Source organism: Trichechus manatus, unplaced genomic scaffold (genome assembly GCF_000243295.1).
Source record: "Trichechus manatus latirostris isolate Lorelei unplaced genomic scaffold, TriManLat1.0 scaffold00056, whole genome shotgun sequence".
Classification (NCBI taxonomy): Eukaryota; Metazoa; Chordata; class Mammalia; order Sirenia; family Trichechidae; genus Trichechus; species Trichechus manatus.
Genome location: NW_004443992.1, coordinates 4,787,468 through 4,806,272, shown reverse-complemented (window position 1 = coordinate 4,806,272; position 18,805 = coordinate 4,787,468). Strand labels below are relative to the sequence as shown.

Genomic DNA, 18,805 nt, shown 5'->3' with positions numbered 1-18,805 from the left:
AAAAAAAAAAGAAAAAAAAAAAAAAAAAAACACAAAATCCCCCAAAAAACAAAAAAAAAAAAGCAAATGGCTCTGAAGGAGCCAGCCAGTGGGCGCAGGGTGGACTTGGGTGGCAGTGAGCTGGTGTCTTTCTGGCTGAGTGACCATGGCCTGCTGGAAAGCAGCAGAGGCCTCGTAGAAGGAAGAAGGGTAGGGGGTGGGAAAGCGTGTATCCCTGGTTACCAGGTGTCTTAATCATCTAGTGCTGCTATAACAGAAATACCACAAGCGGATGGCTTCAACAAAGAGAAATTTATTCTCTCACAGTCTAGTAGGTTACAAGTCCAAATTCAGGGCATCAGCTCCAGGGGAAGGCTTTCTATGTTAGCTCTGGTGGAAGGTCCTTGTCATCAGTCTTCCCTTGTTCTGGGAACATCTCAGCACAGGAACCTCAGGTCCAAAGGATGCACTCTGCTCCTGGCACTGGCTTCTTGGTGGTATGAGGTCCCCCTGTCTCTCTGCTTGCTTCTCTCTTTTACATCTCAAAAGAGATTGGCTTAAGACACTATCTAATCTTGTAGATTTCATCAATATAACTGCCGCCAGTCCATCTTATTACATCATAGTGTTAGGATTTACAACACACAGGGAAATCAGATTACAAAATGGTAGACACTCATACAATAGTGGGAATCATAACCTAGCCAAGTAGACAGATATTTTGGGGGACACAATTCAATCCATGATACCAGGTGCTCTGTCTCCTGTTGGGAGCTCTGTGAAGTTGCCTTCCCATACTCCCTATCTGCGTTCCTTGGCAGCTACAGTCCAAGATGGAGAATCCCTGCCGCATTAGCTAGTAGGGGACCTCCACTCCGTAGCTTGCCTCGTTCTCTGTTCTCTGTCAGTTTCTTATTATATGGTGCTTGATCGAGTTCTTTATCCCTTCATTTGGCACTTAGGGTTCCAGAATTGACGTTTGTATCTGTTTTACTTAGTTTTTTGGGTTTTTCCTGTAAAGGGACGGTATGGTGCTTCTGTCTATAGCATCACGTTGGCTCCTTCAAAAATTAAAACCTTTTTTTAATAGCTATTTTTCCAAACAATACTCCAGCCATTTTGCCAGACTAGTTTTTAAGTTTGATGGTTTTCATGGTAAAATACAGTTTTTAATGAAAAATAAAAATAGCCAGGCCAATGTCTTAGCTTAACACATTAACTCTTTTTTTAATAGAGCTCTTCAACTTCATCAAAACCATCTCAAAACCCAGGGTAAAAATCATGTTTCCTCTTTTATGAGAGAGCTAAATAGAGAAAGAAAAATGAAAGAAGAAGAAAAGAGAGAAAATGGGAAACTAGAAAAAAAGAAGCAGGGCTTAAAAAATTCCAGGTGTGTTTTTAAGGGACGCAGTTTGAGCCCTGGTAGTGTAGTGGTTAAGAGCTCGTCTGCTAACTAAAAGGTTGGCAGTTCAAATCCACCAGCTGCTCATTGGAAACCCTAGAGGGCAGTTCTACTCTGTCCTATAGGGTTGTATGAGTCGAAATTGACCCAATGGCAGTGGATTTTGGGGTTTTTGTTTTTGTTTTGGTATCTGCTACTGGTAGGTCCTGGGTGATGTAAATGGTTAAAATTCTTGGCTGCTAAACAAAAGATTGGGGGTCCAAGTCTACCCACAAGCACCTTGGAAGAAAGACCTGGCTATCTACTTCTGAAAATCAACCATCAAAAACCCTGTAGAGCACAGTTCTACTCTAACACACGTGGGGTCGCCATGAGTTGGAAACCACTCAATGACGACTGGCTACTGGTCTTGCTGCTGAACCATTATCTACTTACAGGTGTCTGGGAGGTGTATACAGACTTCAGCTTTCAACGAGACATGAAGCCTCCTGAGATATTTACTAGTTCAAGCATTACTAAACCACCATGACATTTTTCACACAGTAGTGATACTTGTGTCATAATTACAAATCTTATTAGCCATGTATAAATGACCTTTTCTGCTTTTAGTATTACTTCAGATAGGCTTAGCAGAGCTCTGACAAAGCAAAGAAAGCAATATCAGAAAATAAGAAAAAGGAAAAAGACTGGGCAATATTTCTCTGCCTAAATAGGATTTTTACTTGTGCTTTTGGATAATAATGAGGTATAACACTGTAAAATCACTTCTCATAATTCTTACTAAAACAACAGGTATGACCCTCTTCTTCCATTTTTAAATTAGAAAATAAAATTAATTTAAATTAAAAGAATTTATTATGTGTTTCTGGCATTTTTACATAATAAGACAGCCCCCCAGGCTGAAATAGCAAAAAATGATTGCCTTGACCTTATTTGTGTGTTAGTTATTAATTTTTACATGAGCATATTAGCTGAAAATCAGCAATTGACCTGCAACCAGGAACATATTCTCTCTGTTACAGCTCGAAACATTTGACAGCACCCAGTGGACAAAGACGAGCAAGGCTTGTGATTGAGGAATTTCCCCTAACCTATGAGACACAAACAAATGAGATTGCAAAAGAACTGACAGAAAAGGTATTTCCTTAAAATATATACATTTTATGGGATGCTAAGAAATGTTTGGTATTTCTTCTTCATCAATTTCCATTCTTTAAAAAGAAAAAGGGAGTGATACATAACTTACTGTACTAGAATTTAAAACATACTGAAGCACTTGTACCAAATTGTACGGAGTTAATAACAGAAATATGGGCCAATAAAACAGAATGGAGATGCCAGAAATAAATTTAAACACATGTAAGAAGTTTAATAACAAATAAAATAAAATGGAGGAACAACAATTACTTAATAAATGCTGCTGGGAAAATGGGCAATTGTTCTGTAGAAAGTAGACTTCACGTCATATGACTCAATACAATCCTGATGAGACAAAGAGGTAAATTTGTTAAAGTCTAAAACATCTGGAGAAAAATGGATGAATAGACATGTTCAGTGATGAATAGATTGAAGAGTTTGAGTATATGAATATAACTTGTGTACTGTGAAAATTAGGAAAACTAAGTTTAAAAAAACCACAAAGAATCGAGGGGGGTAGGGGAAAGATAATGTGCAACAAATGTATCCTATGTGAGCTTCATTTTCAGAACATATAGGGAGTGAATACAAATCTATGAAGATGATGTCCAGTCCTCAATGGACAAAGTCCTTGGACAGCATATACAAAAGGAAACATAAGTAATAAAGGGACATTTGCAAAATGTTCAACCTAACTAATAATTTTTAATGTAGGTAAAAATAACTGTGAATTAACATCTCACCACTCTTAAACTGGAAAATTAAATAAAAATTATTAAATCTAATATTGGTAGAGCTTTGAGAAAACAGTTAACATTCATATATTACAACTGACATTGTAATAAATTAGTACAGTTTTTCTGAATCAAAAGTCCAATTTTACTTTTGACCTAGCAATCTCCTCTTTAGGAATCTATTCTGAGAAGATAGTTGAAAAGGGAAAAAATCATTTTTATACAAAGATATCTTAATCAACAGTGACTAATGAACCAAATTCTCAATAATTGGAAGACTGCTAAGATGACAATGACACATCTATACAATGGAATATTTTATGGACACTAAGTAATATTTTATGGGCACTAAATATGACAACTGTATTGACTACATTGAGACAGAAAAGTATATACAATATAACTTAAATGAAAACTTAAACACTATGTACAGGTTGATTAAAACCAAGAAAAAAATTGTACATTCATAAATATTCTAAACTGATAGCAATTTATGTGAAAGTTCTTTTTTTTTAGTTGTGTTGGCATATTTGTAAGGTTTTAGCTTTTATTTAAATACATAAAGCCAAAAAACAAAGACATTTCATTTTAAATAAGAAAATGTGAAACTTGTTCATTCTTTCTATAGTTGTTACCAGACTGTAAATGACCACATCGTAACATTATCTGTGGTTTGTGTGTAGCCAGTTATAGCTGCTAATGATATTTCCCATCTACATACAAAGTCACCATTAATAAAGTATTTCACAACCAGTCTTTGAGATTAGATTTTTATAAACTATTCACTACTAATATTTATACACTGTTCACTACTACTATTCTGATAAGTTTAAAAATTTTTTCTAGGAATAAACCCACTCCAGATAGTTTCTTTTGAAAACTAAAATGTAACTATTAATTTAGTTTTAATAGATCATCATCAGAGCCCTTGTTTTGCATTTGACTTCCTGGACACAGTTAAAGATCTATTTAAACAGGAAAGTACTGTTATTTCAGCAATTAGAGTAATGGAGTTATTTCGTGAAGCAAAAAGCTTCAGGAAACAGTATATGAAATATTTGAACATTGCCCCATGTATGAGCAAGAGCAGTAGATGAATGCCAAAGATTATTCCTGAACAGTTGCTTTGTATAAAGAATTGATTGTTGAGCAGCTAGATTCTAAGCCAAGTTTTAACATTATACCAAAGTTCATTTGATTTTTAAAGTAAGTTTACCAATGTTTTTCTCAGAATTTTAAAAACATTAATCCTCCAACTTAAGACATGGAAAAAACATTTATACTCTATTTGTTACCAGACCTTTCCAGATAAAATTTTCTAGTGATAGAAAAAGTCTTCTGTGCGTTTTCACCCAAATCAACTGATAAGAGGTAGAGAAAACACTGACAATAAATTCAACTATTTCCACCACAGAATGCTCTGCCTCCTTACCACCTCTCTCACTCTCTTCCAGGACACTTGATAGAAAGGAAATTTTTTAAGCCTTCATGCACTGTTATTATCTCAATATGTTAATTTATAGGAGTAAATGATATTGCACCAGTCATAGTCCTTTGTCCTGTCTCCACACACCCATACCCTTTCCCGTTCTTCTCAAAGTTCTCCTGCCTTTCCCACTCCTCAAGTCCCCTGGGACTTCTCTACTGCTGTTTGCCCCTACCCTACTCTCTCTAATCTTCTCTTCACCATTCTGTGCCCCATTTTCCTATCCTCCCACCCCCATCCTCCCACCTTGCCATCCTTTCTCATTCTCATCCCTTTGCCTTCATTTTTTATTTGTTATGGCAGGCAGAGTAGATGGAAGGCACATGGACTTAATGTCTTGAGTTTGACTTCAATGTCTTCAAGTCAAAACAAGTGCATTTCTTTCCTAGTTTACCTAAGGAGTGAATGGAAAGAGAAAAAGAATAAGCCAAACACCACAGCTTTTTACTCATCAGTTTACAGAATTTATCTGAAACCTTTCTTTGTTCTCAACCATTTTCTGGAAAATCTGCTGGAAACGGCCAAGCCAGAAAGATAACAACTTTTCAGGAAACATCGCTTGGCAGCGTGAATGGTGTCATATGTGTTTTGTCAGCCTCCTTTATGTTTTAAGATCTGGCAGGGCAGTGGATACGTCTGCTTTTATTTGGAGTCCATCCACTGAGCATTTGACTACACCACTGCGCTCTTTGAATGGACTTCCATGGAGCTGCGGAAACAAGAGAACCTATTCCATCACACTACAGTGCCATTTTTATCTTCCAGAAGTACTTTTGTCTATATTCTTCCACAATGACTACTGATTTCCTTTCTCTATTTTACAAATCTGGAGTTTGGGATAGGCAATGAGTGGAGAAATGGGAAGAGGGAATCAAGATAGAGAGAAAGAAAGTCCTTGCCAGGGCCCTCATCCAGTGGTATGCTGGTGAACTGGCCCTCCAAAGGGAGGAGGGAACACTGGTTTATAGCATTTGCTGATTTTTATGGTGTAAATACTCCCTGCATGGCCAGTTACAAGTTATCAGTGTGATTTCACTGAGCATAGAGTTGGTGAGGAATGTGCAAAATCAGCTCTCAGGAGCCTATACAAACAGCTCCAGCCCTCCACCACCTTGTCTATGCCCCTCTCCCATCTCAGGATACACACCCTGACCTCTCCTCCCTAGTGTACTCTACCCTCTCTCCCCTACACTCCCCTCTGAAACCAACCAAACTATCCAAAATAACAACTAGAAAATTCAATGTATGTACCAGTGTTAACAGAAAACTAGGTGAACCAAACCATTACTCAAGGATTACACACTGGGAATTCATGAGCCAAATCCTGTTCACAGACGTATTTTCTTTAGCACTCACAGTGTTTTTAATGCTTTGGAGTCAATATTTATAACTCAGGAATTTCACATAAAAAGACAGATTTCTATCTTCTCTTTAAAATAGAAATATCTGGAAATATCAGGTCTGCATTCACATTATCATCAGCTGGAGCTGAATTACGCTTGCCCCTTTTGGTTGGCTCTGCCCCTGTTCTTCCTTTTTTGTTCCATTTTATTTCTAACTGTAGAAGTTTGCATTTGCAACCTCCATCCTAACTCCTTCTTCCTCCCTGGAGTAACACTTATTCATTTAAAACAGTGACCATATAAAAGACTTTGTTATTTCTTCATTTTAACTTATTTAACAAGTACTCAGCACCTTCTAGGTACAGAACACTACAATACAAAGATGAATAAGACACAGTTCCCGCCCATCAAAGAATTGCCAGTTTAACACAGGAGAAAGATGTGGACACAGACAGAACAAAGACATGAAGCCAAAGCAGAGAATAGGAAAAGTGCTGGGCATGAAAATAACCCTACTGAAGGTCCCAAATTATTTTATTGGTATTACATCATGTGCTTCTGAATCCTATTCTTTAACCCATGGGATTGAATCTAATGATATGAATTTGGTCCAGATAGGAGACAATAGCCTCAAGATATAAGTAGGTCAGATTTGCAAAGAATTAGTCTTTTAACATTTTTCTTTACCCATATGTATTAAGCAAACAATGTATATTTTTTCCTTCCTAATGAATAAATTTCTTCTTTATCAGTAAAGATGTATTTGGTAATATTATTGTTGGGAATTTCTTGGGACAGTTTTAAATTTTGCTTCAACAAGAGTGAGTCATTGTTAACTGACCTGCAGAAATCACACTATTGAATTATTTGTTTTTCCCAAATGGTAGCCTTTCAAAGAAAAATGTAATTCCTATTTTCACAGTTTCTAATGTGTATTCATAATTTCTAAATTGTTTGAAGAAGGCATGATGATGATGATGTGACATGGTCTTAGGAGTAGTACTATACTACTAACTAAACCAATAGCCGTTGAGTCAATTCGAACTCATGGTGATCCTATGTGTGTCAGAGTAGAACTATGCTCCAGAGGGTTTTCAATGGCTGGTTTTTTGGCAGTAGATCACCAGGCCTTTCTTCTGAGATGCTTCTGGGTGGGTTTGAACTGCCAGCCTTTTGGTTAGCAGTTGAGCGCTTTAACAGTTTGCACCTCCCAGGGACTCCATTGCTATACTGTTGTTATTGTTGTGTGACATTAAATCGATTCTAACTCATAGCTACCCCATCTGACCAAGTAGAACTGCCCCATAGGGTTTCCTAGGCTATAATCTTTACAAGAGCAGATCACCAGGTCTTTTCTGCTGTGGAGCCGCTGATGGGTTTGAACCGCCAACCTTTCAGTTAGCAGCCAAGTGCTTAACAATTGTGCCACCACGGCTGCTATACTAGAGGTTATTAATTACTTTATGAGTGGTCTTTAGTTATTGGTGAAGTTACTCTTTCTAATGGATTTCCTCAATAACCCTAAAGGATAACTGATAAAATCAATGTAAATAAAGTTTACATTTTGTTCTACCATTTCTTTTTAAACCTCAGATTAATGTAACTGCTAAAAGAGGAATGAAGTTTGTTGGATTCCTATCACAGCATTGTCCACCGTCTAATTTCTGCAATGGAACAAACCTTGATGGAATTACAGAATCAGAACCAACACTACCTATGAGGCACGGTTCACATGAAAACTGTAAAAATTGGAATGAAGGAATATTACATGGGCAATCATTTGAAAGTGGAATTGAGGAAGAACTTCATCATGAAAGTAGACAATCTCAAATAGGACAAGATAGCAGCCCCAGTTTCACTAACACAAGAAAGGGAGAAGGTAATAGACAAGATGAGTGGAATTAGAATATATTAATAGTTTAAATTTAGCAAAATAAGTTTTTAAGGATTTTTTTAAGAAATATGAGGCAAAGTAAATTTCTCAAGATTATAAAGAAAGACTAAATGAACTAATACAAACTTGTCATAAATTTATAAAATTATTGCAACCAGGAATAAGGACAGTTTTCAGACAGTCTTCTCTGGCATGGTTTTATAATGCCATCTACATAATCAACTTTGTGTTGAAGATTTGTTTCCATTTAGTCATCCACTAACTCCCTTGTAAAATGGAGGCTGTACATGTGTACCAAAGAAGTGATTCTATAAAGAAAGCTGTTCTTATTTAGGTTTGTCCTTATAAACAGTGTATGAGAATTTTAGTTTTGGCCTTTCCCATTTCGTGGATGGTTTTCAGCTTTGAAGTCAGTTAGCTTTCTTTGATCATCACTTAGAACATGAAAATGGTCCAACATAATGAAATAATTAATATCAAATAGTGCCAGCACCCTAAAATAACTTTAAACAGTAGTTTTTTTTTCTTTTTTGCCAACTAGGAAGTCTTCTCACAAAATTGAGACTACTGTATTCGTATATTTTAGACTGTTCAGTTTTCTTATATACTTATTGGCATGCTGAAAAACACACCATCAGAGAACATCAAAGTCTATGTATACCTTAGAGTTAAGAGCATGGGCTCTGGAGTTAGACTGCCTCAATTTCTTTTTAATTACCCTCATGGGGTTATTGTGAGAAATAAATGAGAGCTGTCTGCAAAGTGCTTCGTCCAGTTCCTGGCACAGAATGAGCTCTGTATTAGGTCCATTAATACTTCACTCAGTGTTGATGCTGAGGGGATGGAGAGGGGACATACTGGTGTCATAGGCTTTCTGGATTATGGTGAGATGTGCTTAACATCCTGTGCATGGCACAGATCCATTCGGACCATGGTGAACTTAATCTCCTGGGAAAGAGCCAGATGCGTTTACAAACTCATCATCTCACAAACACCACCACCCTGCCTTTTTTCACCAGCTCCCAACAACCCTGACTTTCCTACAACGTAAAGAATATAGGAACATAAGAGTGAGCAAGAGTTGTTGGAGCCACAGTCAGAGAGCTACTCAGTATCTTCCACCCACTACTACCTTTAAACTGCATGCTGGTTCCCACCCTGACATTGATAAAGTTAGGTGGCTATTTCAAGTCCTTTCAGTCCTAAATCTAATATACTACTTAATTTAATTATCAATCTTTAGATTTCACTCTCTGAATAGTTTTATTTTTTAATTACATACTTCTTAATAACTTCTGTGGCCGCAGTTCTTAATTTTGGGGTAGGTGTGTATGAGGGATGGTGCACAAAAGACTTCTTGGAGAATCTGATAAAATCTAAGACTCACCTAGAAAAATGTACATAACACACACACCAAATACTTTTGTCTGTAATATGAGTAGTCTCAGACTTCTAAAACACAGCGGGGGCCCCAACTAAGAATTTGGCAATTTCTAGTAAAATAGAAGATATGGATGACCCAGCAATCCCACGTCTGAATATATATTCTAGAGTCACTTTCATACATGTGTCCAAGGAGACATAAAAAATGTTAATTATAGCATTGTTTGTAATAACAAAAAATTGGAAATAAAGTATATGTCCATCAACAGGAGAATTAGATAGATAAAATGGAATACTATGTAACAGTTAAAATAAATGAATTAGATCTATATGCATTAACTTAGTTACATTTCAAACACATCAAAAGCAATTTCTAGATTGATATGAACAGTATGATACAATTTAAATAAAGTTTTAAAAACTGAAAAACATTGTATGTTATTTAGATGTATAAAATGTTTATTAAAAGAATAAAAGCTTGCATGAGAATAATAAAAACCAAATTCATGGTAATAGTTACTTCTGAAAAATGGGATTAGGAAAGACTACATAGTGAGCCTCAGCCCTATCTATTTCTTATTTATTTAAAAAAAATAGTCTGAAGCAAATATGGCATAGTGTTAACACTGGATAAAGCTGAGTGGTGAGTGCATTTATTATTCTCTATACTTGTCCATATGTTTGAAATATCTCATGATTTTTAAAAAAGATTTTAAGAATCTTTGATGATTGAAATTATAATATCCCTTCCTTTCCCCTTTCTGAATACATATCCTCAGATAAGAACTTGTATGCAGTCTTCAATGTTTTTGATGATGAATCAACCTGCTGGACCTATCAGGAAGGCCTCCTGTCAATGAAAGTAACAAGAAAAGGATCTGTCATTTGTACACTTGATGCTGATTGGCTAGAGTTAACTACATTTTATTATAAGCAAGGCTTGTCTTTAACTGATTCTTTTGTATCCTGGGAAACATCTAAAGGTAGGTTTTATAGTATGATATATTTATGTCTAAAGAATTTGGACGGTGTCAGAGTCAGTGAAAATGTTTTTGTCTCTCATGTTCTATGGCTAAAAGAAGAGATATTCCTAAGGAACTGGTCCCATTTACACAGCTGTATAGCTTTAATTTAAAAGCTTAACCAGCCTTGAGAACAAATGGACTCCCAGTGCTTGTGATAGAGTTATTACGTAATGTTTGCCATTGGGTTGTAACTGTCAAGAAGAGACAACCACTGTGTGATCAACTAGTAGAATTTTCCAAATAAGATGTATTACAACAGCCCAATCCAAGAGGGTGATGATGGCATATACCAGTTAATGTCCAAATGTGTCATATTATCCCAATTTTGGACAATACCTACCATTCTTGGCACATAGTAGTTGCTCAACAAATATTTCTTGGTCTTTTTTGGTGATTGGAGACTTCTTCCAACTTGGTCTTTTATGGAAGTAGCAATAGGAGGAGCATGAATTTTACAATCAGACAGACAAGGGTTTAAATCTCATATCCTCTGTTTATTAGCTGTGTGATACTGGGGAATTAGCTGCACTCACTGAACTTCAGTTTCCTTAACTCTAAAAAAGGGGATTAAAATACTACCCACTTTATTGTTGTAAGAATTTGAGATAATATGAGTAAAGTGACTCTCACTGTGCCTAGCATACACTTGGAGTTTATTAAAGTGTTAGTTCTTTTTCCTGCTACTTGTTATGTGCAGTTCCAGTACCTTTAACATAGATCCTCTGTTTGGAGTTCAGTTTATGCTTCATAATATTTCTCTCTTTCTCCCTCTCTTTCTCTTCCTCTTCAAATTTTGGTTTGTGACTAACTGCCGCAGGAAAAATGAAAAATACTCCTCTCACAGTCTCTTTCAGGCATCTCTGCCTTGGGCCTTGCCTGATGCAAATAAAATTAGCTGCAGCAGTTGCCAGCCAGAGGCTCTGTGGGGCTTTTGTTCTTAAAGCCTCAGAAGCTATTTAGAGAGCCTGGGGGTGAATCTCCCCCTCTCAGCAGCCCTGGAATGTCTCATTAGACATTTCACATCACAGGCCACACCAAGCCCTAATAAGCCTCTCTGGTCTGTGGGGTCTGGCAATTGAGTGTGTCATTAGGGACTTTTCTGGGAGTACACAGGGAAGCTGCAGAGGGGAAATTGTGACAAGTGCCTGTGTCACTGTGAGAAGCAAGTGAGAGGAAGCAGGGCGAGCTGGGTTACTTTGTTCTGTGATGTTTGATGCCTGACATCTAAAGCACTTGGGGGACAATGCATATTTTGTTTTTCTTGCTTCTATCCTCTTCCAAAATATTGTCAGAAGTCAGTCTACCATGAGGAATAGAAGCACAAAACCAGACATTGCTCAGAGATTTAAATATAGTACTCAACAAATCTCCTCGAAATAAAACACCTTCCTCCAGAAACAGGAAGAGAGACAAACTTAAAAAGTTTTCTGCTTTGGCAGGGCCATGGTGGGAAAGATGTAAGGTCTGTGAGATTTCCTCTTCAACCCCCTTTCACAGCCACTCTCAACAGCCTTTTTCTGCTTTCAAAAGCCCGACAGGAGAGGCACCCAGTGGCCCTCTTCCTGTTCATGCATACCAAGGGTTGTTACTACAATTGCCTCCCTGCACCTGACGTTCTCCGGCATTGCTGGGCACCACCACACCAGCGTTCAGCTGGTTCAGGAGCTTACCCAACTGAGGTGACAAAGGGAAAGCATTTTGTTCTACCAGGTCATATGGAGATCCAGTGGGGCAGCTAGCTGGCATGAGATGGAATAAGTAGCTTTGCCAGCTGGTGTAACTCACGCGCACGCGCACGCGCACGCGCACGCGCACGCGCTTGAGGTTCTTATACTTCACTTGGGCTACAAATTCCCCTCCCAGCTCCAGGGCATAGTCTCTCCCCACAGTAATGTACCTCTTAAGGCTATGTTTTGATTTTTTTATTAATTCTTTTCAGATTTCACTTGATACTCATTTCAACCTATTCACCCTATAAAAATGTTGTGTGGAATTGGCAGAGGAAAGGTATGAGAGTGAGGAATGGGGAGGAGTAATGACATTGAAATATGTGTTTGTTCATTTCATATATATGTATATGCCAGGCACTAGGTTTACAACAGATGAGCAAAATGCATGTCTCCCTATCTTCAAGGAACTAGCCATGTGGCGTCAGAAGGTCAGTAACAGGTATCAAAAATTATGTGCCTAGTTTCAAAATTGAGAAAAGGTGCTATGACATTACCCAAGAGGGTATTGTGACAGAGAGCAACAGGGAAGACCTAGCTAGAAGGTGGTCAGCAAGTCGTGAAAAGGTAACAATCACACTGAGTCTGGGAAGCTGGGAAGGGCACCAGGCAGACAAGAGTGAGAGACCATTCTAGGCAAAAGAAACACCTCCAAATGTACAAAGACCGTAGAGCAGAAGACAGGAACAGGGGTAAAGCTCTGTGTCATGAGAGCAAGATATGAAAAAGAGGATGGTTCTAGACAAGGTAGGAGAGGTGAGAAGAGGGCCCTAGACAAGGTGGGAGAGCTAAGCAGCAGCCAGTCCATGAAGTCTTTTAAGACTAATATTAATAATAACAATAATAGCTAACATGCGTTTTGCACTTAATATATACCAATATTGTTCTAAGCACTTTACATTTATTAACTAATTTAACCCCAAAGCAACCCTATGAAGTAGATATGATTATTCCCTTTTACAGAGGAGAAAATTGAGGCACAGAGAAATTCATAATTTGCCCACATTCCCACAGCTAGAAAGTGGTGGGTTCAGTGTGTACTCTTAAACCATTTGCTGTCCTCCCAGGATTTTAATTCCAAGCCATTCAGGAGTCATGATCTGATCTACATTTTTGAAAGCGCCTCTTTCACCTTATTTTGGGAAATGGACCATACAGAGCAAGAGCAAACACAGGGAGGCTGTTGCAGTGGTCCCTAAGAGAAATAATGATGGAGCTGTGGAGAAGCAGACCGGCTAAGATTTGTTTTGGAGGCAGAATGTACATGATTCAGATGCAGAGTAAGAGTTCTATCCTCCACTTCTCAGAAATGGTCTGGGCTCACCTTTGGCAGTTTAGTGCCAAAAATCACACATGGACCAAAAATACTAAAACGGAGTGTTACCTTTCCTCACATTTACAGGAATGTCAGTGTCATATCTAGCCAAAACGAATGTGTAAGATCACAAATCTAGACAAGCAAACAATTCCCTAGCAATCCTTTAAGGCTGTGTTTCTCAAACTGAGGTTCAAGTCCCCTAGGGGTATGCAGTCAGTACCAGGGAGTACTCATGGTTTATCACAGGACAAACCTCTTCCTAGACTATCAGTATACTTGAAGATTTGGTGTGGGGAGGAAGGACAACATTACTTTTCTACATAAGACAAGTATATTTTAAAAGAATGCAGAGTTACATGGATTTTTAAGATGGGACATTAGACTTTAAAGAAACCTTATGTTTGCCCTGAATTGCTTCAGACTGCACCTGGAGACCATTCTTCCAGGATACAAGTGCACTCTTCTTTGCTATTGGTGGTATTTAATTTTAAAAATATATATTTTTGAGAAGCAGTGGATTAGGCCTGGCTTTGTAACTTTTTCATATCATGTCACACATAGAAAATGATCATTTGTAGGACACACTGGTATAAGTGGATGAAGCTGCTCTGGGCAGGAAGGGGCATGTCCTTCTGTCTTGGCACACCTGTAACCCTTTCTTAGCACACTAGTGGATCAAAGCACACTGGGTTATGCAATATGAAGAGGTGATTCAGTTGGGGGACAGTTATGAAGTAATTGCTCAGAATTACCACCTCACCTCATTACCTGGAAGATTGAACACACTAAGCACTCAGATGAACATTTTCGCATGAGACCTTCCCTGCCACCATCCCTAGCTGCCGCTTCTGTTCAGAGGAAGGTCTCCTAAGATATAAGAACTTCCTTCCGTGTGTCATTCCTCAAGTGGCTCTGGGGACTGTCATGGACTCTAAGAAAGTCAGTCAGGGGCTCTGGGGAGCTCTAAAGTGAGAAGGAAGGACTTGTGCTTTTAACTGAGGTATAACATATAGTAAAGTGCATTAATCTTATGTGTACAGTTGAAAAGAACACAAATGTTCAAGATATAGAACATTTGCAGCATCCCAGAAGGCCTCCTCATGCCCTTTCTCAGTCAATATCCCCCAACACAGGGAAAAGCACTGTTCTGACTTCCATCACCATAAATTAGTTTTTGCCTGTCCTTAAATAGGTTGACTTATACAGTACTCCTTTCATTTGTGTCTGACTTCTTTTGCTCAACATGTCATCTCTGAAATCCATTCATGTCGTTGCATGTAGCTGTCTTTTCCATTCTTGTATAGTATTCTGTTGTATGATTCTTCCACACTTTCATTCTTTTAAATCAAAACAAGTTTAGAAGTACTAGGGAACCCCAGTGATGAGAGCATGAAAGCAGATACAAAGCCACAAAGCCCATCGTTTTCACGCTATGGAATCCCAAAGTAAATAAGAGGTAGATTATAATTAACTACATAATTATCACAGTACATAATTATTTTTCAGATTTATACTTCCCATTCTAAAATAGGACTTGAGGCTTATACAAGTTTGAAGATGGTCTAATAATGCCCTAAACTTACAATCAGAAACAGATTTGATTGACTGGTCACTTTGGTGTAGCAGTGGATGACAAGTGCATTCAATGGAAATGGGATGCATTCGATATTTAGAAAACCAATTCCAACTAGTAAATCAAACTTGACTGGGGTCTTGAGAACCACTCTGAGCAATGTAAATTCCTATGGTATTCAGCCCTGACCATGAGTGATATAAAGAGAAAAAAAAATTTTTTTCTCTTAAAGTTTATGGTCTGTTAATAAAAATTAAAACTGAAACTTACATTGAAATAACTGTTTTTTTTTTTTTTTTCTTTAAGCTTAAGAGATCATTTGAAAACTTTGTAGGCCTTTGTTATTTAGATAACTGCCAACCAGGAAAACTTTGATGTGCTGTATAAAAACCAAGATGTTTAACCAGCACATGACCATGGAAAAGCTGTCTACTATTGGAAAATAGGAAACAAAAGAACTTCCAGAAAATCAGTTCTTCCATAAAATCAATTTAGTTTTGGCCAGCTGGTTATTTTCAACTATTCAAGAAACAAGTCAAAGAGGCCCTCCCTTAAAACTTCCTTCCCAGCAGGAATTCCTTCAACAATGACTTCTGTTTAGGGTCTTCCTGTCACCGTTCTTTTTTTTTTTTTTTTTTAAAGCATCATTGAAGTAACGACTTGTTTTGTGTTTATATATTTTGAAGTAATCTTACCTCACATTGATTTTAATATCATACCTCTCATTTCAAGCATTAGCATTTTTATGTTGTTTCTTCTAATGGTGTAATTATGTACACACTACTCATGGATCAGAAACTAAAATTTGATTTCAAGGTGAAGGTCATTCCCAGATGCTTTTGAGGTTTAGGAAATCCACTTGCTTCTCACTGTTCTGTATCATATTTTTTATCTTGTTTTTGTTATTGTAGTTTTCATGTTTATGGTTTGTTTTTAATTCAGTAAGTATAAAACTGTTTTGACCTTTGCAAAAAATAGTTAACCTTCAAAGAGAAGGATGTTAATGATTCAGCCAGAACGAATGTTTATTAATTGACGTTTTTCTTTCCACTTCCTACTAGGGTTATTTAAGGGTTTAGATGGTTTTAAGAGACACTGGCAGGAGCCCTGGTGGCACAGTGATTAAGTGCTCGGCTGCTAACCAAAAGGCTGGTGGTTTGGACCTGCCAGCCTCTCCGTGGGAGAAAGATGTGGCTTCCATAAAGATTTACAGCCTTGGAAACCCTTTGGGACAGTTCTACTCTGTCCTATGGGGTTGCTATGAGTTAGAATTAATTTGATGACAACGGGTTTGGTCTTTGGTTTTTTGGAAGAGACACTGAGTATTTACAACTCTTCTTAACTACATCTTTTTCCTCACAGGGGACCATTTGCCCAAATCTTTGGAAGGATTATTTATCTATGAAGAAGAAGATTCTGAAATTGCAGGTTCTAGTAAGAAAGGAAATGATGCCATCATAGTAGAACAATGGACCATTATTGAGGTAAACTGCAATTTTTTGACAATTTAGCTTTACTATTATTTTTAGTTTTCCATGTTAAAGATCTTCATTGCCTAGCATATGCAGTACCCTTAAACACATGTTTGTTCAGTATTTGGAGTTTTATCACAAATGCATGAGCAAACTTCTTTCAGAATTGTGAAAGGGTGATTTGCTTTACTGAATGTTAAACTTTTTTATAAGATAGCAAAATATCTGTACATAAATAGCAGCAGATTTTCAAAGATTTGGCATTATAGTCCTAAACAAAGTCTCCTGGCACTAAGAGTCTCTTTAACCAATGCCATGACAACTGGCTGAAAGTGAAAAAAATTCAGTCGATCAACTAGTGTTTTATCTCCAAGCAACCAATGTGACAGACTTTTTTTTTCCTTGAGAATTGACTTTTGAAGGCAAAAATATCCAAAAGATGTTCTCTCTTTTGCCAGGCCAAATATGTACACACAGCATTGTCCTTCATAGTCAGAGATGACATTGCTGCTGATGTTGTGCACTCTGAATTCAGATGTCACCGAATGGACTGACCTAGAGGTGAACAGACTGAATTCAGGTATACTCTGTTGTGTGTATGAGGCCCTCACCAACAGGCTCTGTCATGGACACTTTTGCCTTTCTTGCCTTAAAGGTTAGAGAGACAGCACCCATTTTCAAAGGAACTAGAAAACTCATTAGGGGGTGGAAAAAAAGAATTTGGGGAAAAGATAGAGCTCCAAGTAAAAATCTTCAATTGCAAATGAATAAAAGCAATGAAAAGACTTTCTGTATCTAAGCTCCTCTGCCTTCACTACCCGACTTGTATTCCCCACTCTTATCATCTCTTCTCAGACCAGTGTTTCTTAGTGTAGTCTATAAACTCTTGGATCCATATCACTGGGGAGCTTTTTTTTAAAATGCAGATTCCTGGGCCCCCACATTAAAGTTGAAGAAACACTGCCCTAAAAAGACCTAAGGAAGGCCCAAGCATTGGAGAACCTCTCTCCACTCTGATCCTCAGTGCTGCTAACTCAGCTCTGTGGTTAGAAGGCAGCAAGTAGCAGAAAATGAAGCCCAGGAGGACTGCAGCCTGGTGGAATTGTACTTAATGGAGAGTGAACGCCTCTTATCGACACACCTGTCATCCTTTATTGTAATTACTTGTGTAGCTGGTTGTCTTTGCCATTAGACTATGAGCTGTTATGCTTACTCATGCAGGGCTGTGAAATCAAAACGGATTATGGCCCTCTGCTGCACACTCTGGCCGAGTTTGGATGGCTTCTGACAAGTGTGTTGCCTACACCTGTATTGAGACATGACAGGTAATGTGAAAATATCCTTACATTAGGAAAAAAAAAAACCCCAAACCTGATGCCATCGAGTCAATTCCAACTCATAGTAACCCTATAGGACAGAGTAGAACTGCCCCATAGGGTTTCCAAGGAGCAGCTGGTGGGTTTGAACCGCTGACCTTCTGGTTAGTAGCCTAGCACTTAACCGCTGTGCCACCAGGGCTCCCTAGCTCTCATTTAATTCTAAAGTATAAGTTTATCTGTTAGGTAATTTAATTTAACAAATGCTCATCTAATGCCTTCAAAACGCATTTCACTGCACTTCTAATCTGATTTCATGGACCTTGGAGATTAGCAAATCCAGTCCCCTGACATTAGAGGTATTCAAGCTGTTGGGTCACATTCCGAAGGGCATAAGAGTTCATGGTGGTAGAGACAGAGGATGAGCACAGGAGACAGGATCCAGTGCAGCGCTATCTCCAGCACTCTGAATGCTGCTTCTCCAGCTACATATTGCATTACTGCAGCTTCTTGCTTCCCACTCAAGATACTCGTTCTCCCCTGGAGTGAAGACTGAGTCCATTTAAACCTGCAAATGGAACACACTGCCCTCTGTAGGACTCTTATCCTGCTCTACTGCACTGCATGTGCAGAACTGCCCTCCCCCAGCACACAGCAAGGTTTAGGACTGCAGCAGGGACCTAGGGAGGCAAGGATGGGGAAACACCAGCATTTCTGCCTCCATTCCTCCTCTCCAGTGTGCTGGGTTAGTTTTCCCCTGGAGTGTGGACTTGTTAGCTGTTTCCATTAAAATAAATACCTACAGTAGAAACAAAATGCCAACATAACACAAGTACTAAGTTTTCCTGTTCTTCTTCTCCTTTTACTAACTTTCTTCTTTTCCTGGAAAAGAAAAATTGAGTTGTCCTTCTTTTTTTTTGAGAGGCCAATTAAGTCTTTATGTAAAATGCTTCGCTCTTCGTTGGGCGCAGAGATGTTCCCTCTGCCCTTGTTGGCATCCAGAGAATGACTGTTCT

At 38.2% G+C, this 18,805-nt stretch overlaps 1 protein-coding gene across 1 annotated transcript in view; it reads left to right on the top strand.

Annotated features, from left to right (window-relative positions):
* Positions 1–18,805, top strand: part of RFTN2 (raftlin family member 2) — a 70,999-nt gene that overhangs the window by 25,357 nt on the left and 26,837 nt on the right. The window contains exons 3-7 of the mRNA XM_004378191.2: positions 2,404–2,518; positions 7,675–7,960; positions 10,132–10,341; positions 16,364–16,485; positions 17,695–17,798. Coding sequence (XP_004378248.1) covers positions 2,404–2,518; positions 7,675–7,960; positions 10,132–10,341; positions 16,364–16,485; positions 17,695–17,798 — 837 coding nt within the window. The remainder of the gene's footprint in view (positions 1–2,403; positions 2,519–7,674; positions 7,961–10,131; positions 10,342–16,363; positions 16,486–17,694; positions 17,799–18,805) is intronic.